The 14,282-nt window shown below is 45.4% G+C and overlaps 1 protein-coding gene across 1 annotated transcript in view; it reads right to left on the bottom strand.

Moving 5' to 3' along the window:
* Positions 1-205: 205 nt before the first annotated feature.
* The window catches only part of CCDC117 (coiled-coil domain containing 117), a 54,969-nt gene continuing 40,892 nt past the window's right edge, over positions 206-14,282 (bottom strand). The window contains exon 5 of the mRNA XM_035017277.1: positions 206-603. Within this exon, the coding sequence (XP_034873168.1) occupies positions 525-603 (79 nt within the window). The 3' untranslated portion in view covers positions 206-524. The remainder of the gene's footprint in view (positions 604-14,282) is intronic.

The following is a 14,282-nucleotide window of genomic DNA, read 5'->3' as shown; positions in this document are numbered from 1 at the left end:
ATCGTGATCAGAGTTAGCAACAAACACGAATAGAGTGCTGTGAAGCTCTCAGTCGTCACTGGCCTTAAGACCTCACCTTCCTTTCTTGAAGGCTAGTCGATTTGAAAAGGGGACCCACAAAAAGCAGAGAGCATGGGCTGACTGCTCAGGTGTTCTGTGAATAGGGGTAAGGGCCCAAAACAACCCCAGAGAAACGCAGACTAAAGAGAGTTCAACAGCTTCCTTTTATTCGAATGGAGGAGTTGAGTTCATTTAGAAAATACCTATCTTCTGTGGTAGCCCAGGCCAGCCGCGCTGCATGGAAACCTCTCGGGCAGTGAGAAATAAGACACAGAAGTAACAGGGAACTGTGGCATAGCAAGGAGTTTTGAATTTATGTCAGACAGGCTCACCTCATGGCGGTTGACATACTCCCTCTTCCAGAATAAAAAGCGACAAATGACCTCCCCCTCCCCCCCAGCGTTCTAGATCCCTCTGCTGGGGCACATTCCTCATTCTCCTAGGAAAGCTGAGGACACGGGACTTCAGGTGTACCTCTCAGCACCAGGGCCAAGGGTACCTTCCATGTCAGGTATCCCTTTCACCACAGCTCTTTGGCAGGTTCTGTAGAAAAGCAAAAAGAAAGTAACTTCAACTGGGTCCAGGCCAGCTGCCTCACCAGTTCCCATACCTGTCCCAGCCTTTGGGGGCCTGGCCTAGCTCACGGTCTTGCCCATTATGGGTGGTCACACAAAACGGATGAGGGTAAGGGTGGCAAATGGTTTCAAGGGTGAGACACCCCTCCCGGCAGGAGCCCTGTGAGTGAGAACCACACAGTAAGTTGGAATCTGCCATCTGACACTGTAAAGCCTTTTGCTTTTCATTTTATGATGCCATCTGTCACACAGATACTTTTAATCTTGATACAGTCGTATTAAGTTTTTTCCTCAAAGGCTTGCAGTTTTTGCATCTTATTTAAGAGATCCTTTCTACCCTGATGTGTTTTTTTTTTAAGATTTATTTATTGGGCGCCTGGGTGGCTCAGATGGTTAAGCGTCTGCCTTCGGCTCAGGTCATGATCCCAGGGTCCTGGGATCGAGTCCCACATCGGGCTCCCTGCTCCTCGGGAGCCTGTTTCTCCCTCTGCCTCTCTCTCTCTGTCTCTCATGAATAAATAAATAAAATCTTAAAAAAAAAAAAAAGATTTATTTATTTATTTGAGAGAGAGAGTGCACGAGTGGGGATGGGGCAGAGGGAGAGGGAGAGAGAGAATCAGAGTATCTCAAGCAGACCCCCTTGCCAAGCGAGGATTCCCTATGCAGGGGCGGATCCCACGACCCCAAGATCACGACCAGAGCCGAAACCAAGAGTCAGATGCTTAACCAACTGAGCCACCCAGGCGCCCCCCATTTTTTCCCATTTAGACAGCTTTGATACATCTGAAATTCATTTATGGTCTTGTGTGACATAGGGATCCAATTCTTTTTTCCATCTGAATAATCTGCTGTCCCAGTGCCACCCCTTCACCACGGACCTGCTGATCTGGGCTGAGTCAGAGGGAGCCGGTCAGACTCGGCGGAAGCCTGTCCGAGCTGCTGCCCGCCTGGGTGCTAAATATTGGTCCTGCAGCACCTTAGAAGCTGCGTTGATGAAGGAAGATACCTCTTACAGCTTTTTTTTTTTTTTTTACTCTTTTGGATGTTTATTTACTTTAAGTCATCTCTATACCTGATGTGGGGCTCAAACTCACAATCCTGAGATCAAGAGTTGCATGCTCCCCCTATGAAGCACCAGCCAGGCACCCACCCCCCCCCACACACCCTTACGGCTTTTAGAAAAGTTGCAACTTAAAACTGTAGGAACTTTGGGTGGGAGGGCGGGTTAGCCCGGTGATTGGGTATTAAAGAGGGCACGTTCTGCACGGAGCACCGGGTATTATGCGCAAACAGTGAATCATGGAACACTACATCTAAAACTAATGATGTAATGTATAGGGATTAACATAACAATAAAAAACCCTGTAGGAACTTTGGGGCGCCTGGGTAGCTCAGTCGTTAAGCGTCTGCCTTCGGCTCAGGTCATGATCCCAGGGTCCTGGGATCGAGCCCCGCATCGGGCTCCCTGCTCAGCGGGAAGCCTGCTTCTCCCTCTCCCACTCCCCCTGCTTGTGTTCCCTCTCTCCCTGTGTCTCTCTCTGTCAAATAAATAAATAAAATCTTTAAAAAAACAAAACAAAACAAAAACTGTAGGAACTTTCTAGGCAGCACGAAGAGTGGCACGCTGTCATTGCTCCAAATCCAGGCTTTAAAGTCGGACAGACAGCCTCAGATGCCACATTCCCTCCCAGCCATGTTCCTTCCTAGTGCTCTGTGACCGCTCCTTGGGAGCCCCTGCTCCAACCACATCCTCCCCTGCAGCTCTTCCCTGGCTGCCTCCCTCTGTGTCCCCTCCCCAAATCACCAAGGGGACAGGTGGGCCCTGGACAAAGGGAGCCCACTCTTGGGGACTTAAATTTCAGCTCCCCAGAAGCAGAGAGTGAGGCAGACGGGATTCTCCTGCAAGGGCTTGACGGAGGAAGGGCTCCAGGGGAGAAACCTGTAAAGAATCGAGGGAAGCTGGACAGAGCCGGAGAAGGAGCCAAGCAAATTGGAGCTTTCAGGAGAGGTCTAGCCGCAGCCTGATCCCCTGGGAGCTCTGGGGTATTTATTACACTGCAGAGTTTGTCCTGCCCTGAGGCCAGGGAGCTGGGCTTTATACCCCACCCTGTTAGTCAGTCATTGGCCGTGGGCCGAACTGGCGGTGTGTGTCACCTCCCAGGCATCTCCTGGCAGGGCAGCTCCCATTAGCTAAGAGAATCCTCCAAAGAAGGATGGAGCCATGAGCTTTTAGCAGCCAACACCCAGGGAAGCTGGAACATAGGTGCACTGGCCTATGAAGAGGACTGGGCAGGGCACCAAGAGCATCCACCACAGAGACCAAATCTCAGTATATGCTGCAATTCAGTGTGAATTATGAAGAAATAGTCTCAGCAGTGACTGAGGACGTGATGATGAGAAAAAATTAGTGAAAAATATGCACTTGGACAGATCATCACAAAGCTGTATCTGGGATTCATCTATTTTACTATGTGCTGCTCGTTACCTTTTACTGGATTAATTGAATTGTCCTTCAACTTTCTTTTTACTGATGACAAAAGAAATCTACGTTCACTGTAAATTATTCAGATGCTAAAGTAATTTATCTCTTAGAAAGTAACACTTCCGGGGCGCCTGGGTGGCTCAGTTGGTTAAGCATCTGCCTTTGGCTAAGGTCATGATCCCAGGGTCCTGGGATCGAGCCCCGCATCAGGCTCTCTGCTCAGAGGAGAGCCTGCTTCTCCCTCTCCCTCTCCTTCTGCCTGCTCCTCTACCTACTTGTGACCGCTCTCTCTGTCAAATAAATGAAATCTTTAAAAAAGAAAGAAAGAAAGTAAAACTTCCCTGTAATGTCATACAACCTCTCCCCATACCCTCATCCTGATAAAACCCCTGTGGGTTTTTTTTTAAGATTTTATTTATTTTTTATTTTTTTAAGAGAGGGAGAGAGAGGTAGGTGAGAGAGAATCTTAAGCAGACTCCACACCCAGCACAGAGCCCCACACAGGGCTTGATTTCACAACCCTGAGATCATGACCTGAGCCGAAATCAAGAGTCAAACACTTAGCTGAGAGGCACCCAGGTGCCCCTAAGATTCTACTTTTTTAAGTAATCTCTGCACCCAATGTGGGGCTTGAACTTACAATTCTGAGATCAAGAGTCACATGCTCTACTGACCGAGCCAGCCAGGCACCCCCTGATAACCACTGTTAAGAGTTGGAAATATATTACCTCCAGTATTAGCTATAGAAATCATTGTTTTGAAAGGTCTAGAAAGCAGAGGAGATCTCATTAAATATGATCCACTAAAAACCCTTAGCAAACATAGTTAATGGTAAGTTTGAAAGCTCGCTTTCTGAGATGGAGACAGAGATGCCTGCTTGCCTCACAAATATTCATCAACATCCTAAAGGCCCTAGGCCATGCAAGATGGCAATCATTAAGAAAAGTTTGGACAGAAAGAAGTAAAACTGCCATTATTCAATAGTGACATGATTGTGCAGAGAAAGCCAGATGAATCTAAAAATAAAGTATCAGAATAAATAAGTTACTCTAGCAAGTTTGTAGACACAGTCAAGATAAAAACACACTGTTACACACAGCACCGGGTATAAAATGAAATGTAAAAAAGCGCTTGTATGATGGCATCAAAAATTAAAATATCTAGGGCGCCTGGGTGGCTCAGTTGGTTAAGCGACTGCCTTCGGCTCAGGTCATGATCCTGGAGTCCCCGGATCGAGTCCCGCATCGGGTTCCCTGCTCAGCGGGGAGTCTGCTTCTCCCTCTGACCCTCTCCCCTCTCATGTACTCGCTCGCTCTCATTCTCTCTCTCTCTCAAATAAATAAATAAAATCTTAAAAAAAAATTAAAATATCTAGAAATCAGTATAAAAAAATTTGTGCATGGGGGCGCCTGGCTGGCTCAGTGGTTGAGCATGCGACTCTTGATCTCAGGGTTGTGAGTTCAAGCCCCACATTGGGGGTAGAGACCACTTAAACATAAAATCTTAAAAAAAGGGCACCTGGGTGGCTCAGTTGGTTAAGCGACTGCCTTCGGCTCAGGTCATGATCCTGGAGTCCCGGGATCGAGTCCCGCATCGGGCTCCCTGCTCGGCGGGGAGTCTGCTTCTCCCTCTGACCCTCCTCCCTCTCATGCTCTCTGTCTCTCATTGTCTCTCTCCCAAATAAATAAAATCTTTAAAAAAAAAAAAAAACTTAAAAAAAAAGAAAACTGTGCATGATCTCTATACAAAAACCCCCAACAAACCTTTAAAACATTATTGAGAAAAAGTGAAGGATTTTTGAGACACTGCTCAGGAATCTCATATTAAGCCTTTTTTTTTTTTTAAAGATTTTATTTATTTTATTTGAGACAGAGAGAATGAGAGACAGAGAGCATGAGAGGGAGGAGGGTCAGAGGGAGAAGCAGACTCCCTGCCGGGCAGGGAGCCCGATGTGGGACTTGATCCAGGGACTCGAGGATCATGACCTGAGCCGAAGGCAGTCGCTCAACCAACTGAGCCACCCAGGCGCCCTCATATTAAGCCTTTTATGTAGGCCTATTTGGGTGGGTGAGTTTCTGTCCCTTCCCTAAGCTACCATCTTTCCATAAGCATTGAACAAATCAATAGCAATATTTACATGTCAGGAACAGCCAAAAATACATGACATGCAAGCTTCCCTTTATCTTCAGAACAAGCCTGCCCACGGTTACTATCTCCATTGTAGAAGAGGAAACTGAGGGTCAGAGAGTTTAAATAACTTGCCCAAAGTCACCCAGACAGCAAATTCTAATCCAGGCCTATCTGACTCAGGAAACACTGCTCAGAATCACCATTCAATGGCTGGAAACTCAGTCTTCAGATTTACGGCGAGGCAATCCTTTGAAGTCGAAGGCTGTAGGAACATTTATAAAATTAATTTCAAAAATTCCATAAAGGAGCAAGGGTTGATCCTTATGCCAAAAACTCTAGGTGTGAGTTCACCATCTGGGGGGGGGGGGGGCTATTGGCAAGACTGCCATCACTTGCGTGTGCAATGTGGGCATCTCGGCCACTAGGTGGCCCTGCAGCTCTTTGCGGCGCCATTTCCACCCGCCGTAGCTGGTTCGCTCCTAGTGGCCAAACCACAAGAAAGCAGAGAAATGAGAAAAATAAGCACAATGTAGAGCATTTTTTGAGAAAAGATTAATGTACTAAATTTAAAAGGTCATTCTACATTCTGAGTGTTTCCTTCCTACTCTTTTGGGTGGTAATGGACGATTGTTCCTATCGTGAGGACCCACCCCACCCACCACCTTAAAAAAAAATCTTACTGAACTGTGAATTCTGAAAGTCTGGAATCAGTAAAGTACCAGCTTCCCATGAAAAACAGATCCAAGTCAAATATCTTGATGTGGTTGAAAGATTCCCAGCCCTCTGAGCAGCGTTTCTGGAAATAAACAAGCTAAAGTGCCTGCAAAAGTTAAATACAGTCATGCACATTGTATTTAGAAGCTCTTTTTTAAAAATTGATAGTGAAATGAAAAGATGTTGATAAAAGAGTCATGAAATCGAGGAAGCTCAGAGTCAGTAGGAATTTCCCCAGGGAAATACTGACATCAATTCTTAAATAGTTGGACGTCAGGAGGGTACAAACATATGGGAAGTCGGTTCTAGAGAAAGTAAAGCAAAAAGTCTTGCAGCCCATTGAAGGTCAAGGCACAATTTGAAGGGTTCAGGAAAAAGCTTAGACCTGCCACAGGGGACTGAAGATGTTTTGAAATGGAAGGGAGAGCAAGGCAGAGGAGGAATCCTGGGTGAATATAGTCTTTTGTTTTGCACCTAAAGCTGGTGAGTGTCCGGGGGTGCCTGGGTGGCTCAGTCGTTAAGCATCTGCCTTCGGCTCAGGTCATGATCCCAGGGTCCTGGGATCGAGCCCCGCATCGGGCTCCCTGCTTGGCGGGAAGCCTGCTTCTCCCTCTCCCACTCCCCCTGCTTGTGTTCCCTCTCGCTGTCTCTCTCTCTGTGTCAAATAAATTAAAAAAAAAAAAAAAAAAAGATGGTGAGTGTCCGTGTCCCTGGCTGTGGCCAAAAGCGTCAGGGCCCCAGGGATGGGCGTAGAAGACCATCCAGTTATAGACACAGCCCTTTTTTGTTTTGTTGTGTTTTTTTTTTTTCCTTCAGAACTGTTGAAATCTAAAACTCTCTGCTTGGTTTTTGCTTCCAGAAATCTTCACTCACTCCTGCTGCCCTCATCCGCCGTCCACTGCTGTTTCTTGGCATTGCTCGAAATTCTACCTCGGTGTTTCTTTGCCTAAGAATCTCAAGCCTACTCTGGACCAGTCACGGTTCTTACTGCTAGACATCTTGAATCTTCACAATAGGAATAATTTCTCCCACGTCACCAGTGAGGAGCCTGAGACAACAGACACATGTGGCAATTCTCTCAGCATGACATTTCCTCTCGGTTGTGTAGGTGGATCCTGGGTTCTGCCCAGGCCAGAGCTCCAGGGGTTGGGCTGAGGGTGGGATGGCCTGTAGCTGTGGGGAGTGGAGTGTCAGAGGAATTAGAACCTGAGCCTGGGTGAGGAAAATCAGGGAAGTCCCAAGTGTCAAGTTCTGGAAAGTAAGTGTTGGGCAAGAATCTAATGGGAAGCCAAAGCTGGGCATCTGAGAGCAAGCAAGTTGGGCCAACAAGTTTGGGAAGCAGTGATGTAAAGATTCCCAGAAATAGGGGCGCCTGGGTAGCTCAGTCATTAAGCATCTGCCTTCGGCTCAGGTCATGATCCCGGGGTCCTGGGATCGAGTCCCACATCGGGCTCCCCCCTCGGGGGGAAGCCTGCTTCTCCCTCTCCCACTCCCACGGCTTGTGTTCCTGCTCTCGCTAGCTCTGTCTCTGTCAAATGAATAAATAAAAAAATCTAAAAAAAATAAAGATTCCCAGAAATAAAGGGGTTGGAGAACAAGTGTTCTGGGGGTTGCCACTGGAATCCATAACCGCAGATGGTGAAGGGTGGCAAGAAAAGAGGCCCCAGGCATTAGACACAGCTGGGAAGGTAGAGGAGAATGTCCTCTGCTAGGACAACTCTCTTCCAATTCTCCCATTTGTCTCCTCCCTCTAGGTGCTCTGAGCTCTAAAATTAACCCCGTGTTTCCTGAATAGCAAATGGGCATGTAAAAGAGTTCAATAGGTTCCAGGGTTCCATTTTTTAAAATACATTTAAGGGGCACCAGGCTGGCTCCCTAGAGCACACGACTCTTGATCTTGGGGTTGTGAGTTGGAGTCCCACGTTGGATGTAGAGATTAGTTCAAATATATTTAAAAACATGTGCATATAGCTTGTTTGTTTTTAGTCAAGGCAGATTTAAATGGCTTACAACAGGGGCACCTTGGTGGCTCAGTCAGTTAGGCGACCGACTCTTGATTTCAGTTCAGTTTATGATCTCAGGGTTGTGAGATTGAGCCCTGAGTTGAGCCCCACGTCAGGCACCATGCTCAGCCTGGAGTCCGCTTGGGATACTCTCTCCCTCTCCTTCCGCCCCTCCTCCCGCTGACACATGCACGCACTCTCTCTCTTTCTTAAATAAATAAATAAAATCATTAAAAGGCTTACAACAAAATCCAGGTTGCCTATCCTCTCCCTCCCCTCTCCCCAATTTTACCCCTCAGAGACAACTTCTTTGCTATTACTTCCTGTTATGTCACCTCCATTTTTCTTCTTTTTTTTTTTAAGATTTTATTTTTAAATAATCTCTACCCAATCTGAGGCTTGAACTCACAACCTCAAGATCAAGCATCTCATGCTTCACCACCGTCTGAGCCACCCAGACGTCCCTAAAATAGAATCTTTAAAAAGAAAAACAGAAAAAAATTTATGTACAAGTTTTTGTGCAGACATGTTTTCGTTTCTCTTGGGTATATACCTAGGAGTGGAACTGCTGGGTCATATAGTAACTCTATGCCTCTTGGTTTGAGAAACTGTCAGGCTGTTTTCCAAAGCAGCTGCACCATTTTAAACACTGCACCTATTAGCAGTGTTGTGAGGGTTGGTTCCAATTTCTATCCTCATCAACACTTGTGATTATGTCTTTTTTATTCTAGCCTAGTGGGTGTGAAGTGGTTTCTCATTGTGCTTTTGATTTGCATTTCCCTAATGACTAATGATGCTGAGCATCTTTTCATGTGCTTTTTGGCCACTTGTATGTCTTCTTTGGAGAAACATTTACTCTTTACCTATTTTTAATTGGGTTATTTGTCTTTTTATTATTGAATTGTAATCATTTAGATAGTCTAAATACAAGTCCCTTATCAGATACAGATTTGCAAATGTTTTCTCCCATTCTGTGGGTTTGCAAGATACATTTTTTGAGTCCTCGAATTGTTGAAGAAATTCTTTACTCCGGGGTGCCTGGGTGGCTCAGTCGTTAAGCGTCTGCCCTCGGCTCAGGTCATGATCCCAGGGTCCTGGGATAGAGCCCTGCATTGGGCTCCCTGCTTGGCAGGAAGCCTGCTTCTCCCTCTTCCACTCCCCCTGCTTGTGTTCCTGCTCTCACTATCTCTCTGTCCAAAATAATAATAATAATAATAATCTTAAAAAAAAATTCTTTATTCCATCCTGGCACTTGATTAGTGGGTTTGGCTGGTTCTCAAAGGTCTGGAGGCTGGAAAGTCCAAGGTCAAGGTTCTAGCCAATTCAGTTTCTGATGAGGGCTCTCCTCCTGGTTTGCACATACCTACTTCTCATTGTGTGTTCTTATGACCTCTTTGTGCGTGGTGTCGGGGGCACAGAGGGAACAGTGAGTACTCTCTGGTGTCTGTTTTTATGAAGACACTAATTCTATTGGATCAGGGCCTCACCCTTAGGTCTCATTTCACCTTAATTACTTCCTCCAAATACAGTCACACTGAGGGTTAGGGCTTCAACATATGAATTTGGGGGGTGCACGGGGGACAAGCATTCAATTCATAACCATCGTATACTAAAAATTATTTGTTGTTTGTTTGAAATTCAAATGTAACTGGACACCCTGCCTCTTACCGGGCAAACCCATTCACCCAGCCATGCTCTCTCTGCCCTTTTCTGTGCTAGGCCCCTGACATTGGCTCAGTCGGCCCTCACAACAGCATTGCTAGGGGATGTCATCCCTGCTTTTACCCCAGGAGGAAGTCATGCCTTGAGAGGTTAAGCAATTTGCCCAAAGTCACACAACTACCAAGCGGCCAAGGCAGATAGATGAGGCAAGAGTCTAACCAGGTAGGAAGCAAATCCAGAGCATCTGACTGCCAAACCAAGGCATGACAACACATTGTCATGGCTTGAGACCAGGCTCCTTTAGCCCAAAGTACATGAAGTTATCAGAAATAAAATTATGTAAAACAACAAACAAACAATGAAGTACCAGAAGATAGTTCTTCATAGTAATACATTTAAAAATGGGGAACGCCTGGGTGGCTTAGTAGGTTAAGCATCTGCCTTCAGCTCAGGTCATGATCCCGGGGTCTTGGGATCGAGTCCCACATTGGGCTCCTTGCTCAATGGGGAGCCTGCTTCTCCCTCTGCCTGCCGCTCTCCCTGCTTGTGCTCTATCTCTCTGACAAATAAATAAATAATAAAAATAATTAATTAATTAATTAAAAATAAAATAAAAAATAAAAATGGATGAATCAGCTCCAGGGAAACTTGACTCAGATACTGCCAGATCCTTTGCCTTTTTTTCCTCCTAGGATATTCACCTTTCCTTTTCTTTTTTTTTTTTTTTTAAATATTTTATTTATTTATTTGAGAGAGAGGAAGAGTGAGAGGGAGAAGCAGACTCCCTGCTGAGCAGACAGCCTGATGTGGGACTCGATCCCAGGACTCTGGGATCATGACCTGAGCCAAAGGCAGATGCTTAACCGACTGAGCCACCCAGGCACCCTCCTTTTCTTTTTCCACTTAAAATTTTTTTTCCATTTTTATTTTTTAAATGAGGTAAAATTAAATCAATAAAATGCACAGATCTTGGGGCACCGGGGTGGATCAGTCTGTTAAGCATCCGACTCTTGCTTTCAGCTCAGATTATGATCTCAGAGTCACGAGATTGAGCCCAGTGTCAGGCTCCACGCTCAGTGGGGAATCTGCTTGAGATTCTCTCTCCCTCCTCCTCTGCCCCTCCCCCTGCTCTCTCACTCTCTAAATAAATAAATAAATAAAATCTTTTAAAAAATGCACAGATCTTAACTTACAATTTGACACTATGGGACAATTGTATATAGTCTGTAACCACTGCCCAAAACAAGATGGAGAATATTTTCCTCACCCCAGAAAGTTCCCTTGGGCTTCTTTCCTCCCCACCCCCATGGCAACCATTTTTCTGATTTCTATCACCATAGATTAGTTTAGCCTGTTCTTGATTTCATGTAAACAGATTCATACAGATTATACTCTTTTGTATCTGGCTCCTTTCACTTAACATAATGTTTTGTTTGTTTTTTCTTTAGGTGAAATTCACATAGCCTAAAGTCTACAATTCGGTGGCATTCAGTACATTCACAATGTTATGAAACAACCACCTCTATCTGGTTCCAAAACATTTTCATCGCTCCCCCAAGAGAAGACCCCATCGCCTTTCAGTAGTCACTCTGGTTTTTCCCCACCCCCAGCACTTGGCAACCACTAATCGGCTTTCTGTCTAACCTTTACTATCTATGGCTCATCAGTTCTCAACCGTCTGGTAAAATCCCACAAGTAGAGAGGAATTACAAAAAAAGGTCTCCAAAAACAGGAAGGAAGACAAAAACAACACTAGGTAAAGTAAAATTAAGCCTGATGATTAAGCCAAGAAGGACAACATTTCTCACGCCATGAAGATGAAGCCTACTCGTCATCTTGAGCAGAAGGTCCCAGCTAAAATCAGCCTTGAAGGTTTCTGCAGTGCTATCTACGCAAGCGGTGTTTATTTTCCTATGGACAAAGCACAATTCAGTGGCAATGTTGAAAGAGAAAAGCCCCACAGCTGGCTCCTTCTGCAAATGGCATTGACATAAAGACCAAAGTAAATGTTAGCAACCTGCGAACAGCAGCAGGTGTTTTAAATACAAGAATAGCAGCCACTGGGGAGAACTGTGATCACCTGCTAAGTAGCATCTACTCAGAATTCATTTGACAGTCAATAGGGATGATTTCTGACTTATGGGTGCACTTTACTATTGGTTTTTTGTGGAGTTTTTTGGGTAGTCTTTTCTTGCATTGCAGGGGATTTTTAGATAATTTCTGATGTTTTATAACTGGGTCCTTGCTCACCACCATATCCTTAGCACCTAATACCTAGGGTTATTCTTGGCACACAGTAGGTGAACAGTAAGACATTTTGGAATAAAGGAATGGTTAAATGAGTGAATTATCTGTCCTACCGACTATAAAAGTGGAATCATAAAATTACTGCATTTTAGACTCAGAGGAGAACTAGAGAGAAGGAAAATAAATGACCTCCCACAAGGGACCATGCAAAGGGGTTTCTATACATTACCTTACTTAATCCTCAGAAATACCTTAAAAGGTATGATGCCAACTTTATAGATGACGATAACTGATGTTCACAGAAGCACCCTGCTATGTCCCAGAACAATGAGTCCAAGGTTTTCAGCTGGTCATTGAGGACACTCAGAGCCAAAGCAGTCAAGGGTCTTGGTCCACGTGACAGAGCTAGCCTTGTTAAGTGGCCTGCCTAGAATGTTCCTATGTCTGTCCTTAGCTGAAGGCCCGATATAATGATCCTTGGAGCAAAATGCCCACTTGTTGTTTAAGGCACAGAAAGTTTCGAAAGGCAGAGTTTTTGCTTGTTAAAAAAAAGGGTGGGGATGGGGGGAAGCGCAGCTTCTTGGGCAGATTTTAGGCAAATAAGCCCTTACTGGTTACACAAGGTGGATTCCTATCTCAGGAATCTCAGAGGATGGTTCTGGATGGGCAGCTGCAGGCAGGACACTGGGGAGGCCAACAGGCTTGGGGCTGGAGCATCAGGGATTTGCCAGTGGGTCCTGGCCAAGTCGCTGTTAGCCTTTCTGTGCCTCAGATAAGCAGCTGATTAGGGAGTGCCTCCCAAGTACTCCGCCAGAAAGGGCAAATTTGATCGATAATATTTACTCAGTGTAACCAAGTGGCTCAGGGGCACAAAAGTGCATACGATCTGGTCCCTGCTTCCTTCTCTGATAGGACAATCAACTATCCTGGTTTGCTGTGACTATCAATATATCCCACTAAACGTCCTGAGTTCTGGGAAACCGCTCAGTCCTGGACACACCAGGGCAATTGGCCACCTATGAGAGGTCTTGACAGGCAGAGGAAACCACACGAACAGTTATAATGAACACCATGGGTAGCATGTGATGCCGTGTCTAATGCAGAGATGCCACGAGACACGGGCAACCGTACCGTGCCAACCACGTCAGCACCTACAGCAAAAGGAAAAACCAACAGTAATGATCCTTCTTTATTTAAAAATACGATAGTTTGTGGGACGCTTGGCTGGCTCAGTTGGTAGAGCATGTGACTCTTAATCTCAGGGTCATGAGTTCAAGCCCCACGTTGGGCATGGAGCTTACTTTAAAAAAAAAAAGGAAGGGCGCCTGCGTGGCTCAGTTGGTTAAGCGACTGCCTTCGGCTCAGGTCATGATCCCAGGGTCCTGGGATCGAGCCCCACATTGGGCTCGCTGCTCAGCGGGGAGCCTGCTTCTCCCTCTGACCCTCTCCGCTCTCATGCTGTTTCTCTCTCCCTCTCTATCTCGAATAAATAAATAAAATCTTTAAAAAAATTAAAATTAAAAATTAAAAAAAGAAAAATGTGAGGGAGCCTGGGTGGCTCAGTCGGTTAAGGGTCTGCCTTTCGGCTCAGGTCATGATCCCAGAGTCCTGGGATGGAGCCCCGTGTCAGGCTCCCTGCTAAGCTGGGAGTCTGCTTCTCCCTCTCCCTCTGCTGCTCCCCACTGCTCGTGCTCTCTCTCTCTCTCAAATAAATAAATCTTTAAAAAAAAGCTTTAAAAAATGTGATACTTTGTGTATCATAGATTATTTTGCATTTTTAGATTTTTAAAAATATTGCATCAAAATATTTGTCATCTTGATTACTGACTTTTGGGACACCTCCTTAAATTTTATACCCTAGGCAAATGCCTCTCTTGCCTCACTCTATGCCAACCTGCCAGGCAGCCCTAAATGTTAGCCCCATGCCTCCAATATCGTCTTTGAGACCTGGGACAAATGGCTTGGCTTCTCCATCTGAAGATCTTCACCTACACACAGAGGAGGGTGAACTACACAGCCCCTAGGGGCCCTTCCAGCTCCAAGTTCTGTGCCTTCATGATGAGGTGCTGGGGAACTGAGAGGAGCAGGGGACATTATCTAATGCTGGGGACAGTCAAGGAAGGGAAAGGGAAGTAACATTTCTGCTTGCCTACTATCAGAGAAACAGAATCAGTAGGACATTTTTACATATATCATAGATATGTGATATAAAGATATATATATCATATAGCATGTGTATATCTATGACATAATCACATATCATATATACCCACTACACATATGATATATGATCTACATATATGTGATTTATCTCAGGGAATTGGCTTGTATGATTGTGGGGCTGGCACGTTTGAAATTTTTGGCACAGACTGGCGGGCTGGAAACTTGGGGCAGGAGTCAACGCCACAA

The sequence above is a fragment of the Mirounga leonina genome, unplaced genomic scaffold (assembly GCF_011800145.1).
Source record: "Mirounga leonina isolate KUSES-001 unplaced genomic scaffold, KU_Mleo_1.0 Mir_171, whole genome shotgun sequence".
In the NCBI taxonomy this organism is placed as follows: Eukaryota; Metazoa; Chordata; class Mammalia; order Carnivora; family Phocidae; genus Mirounga; species Mirounga leonina.
The sequence above is the reverse complement of the archived record's forward strand: the minus strand, read 5'-3'. Positions and strand labels throughout refer to the sequence as shown.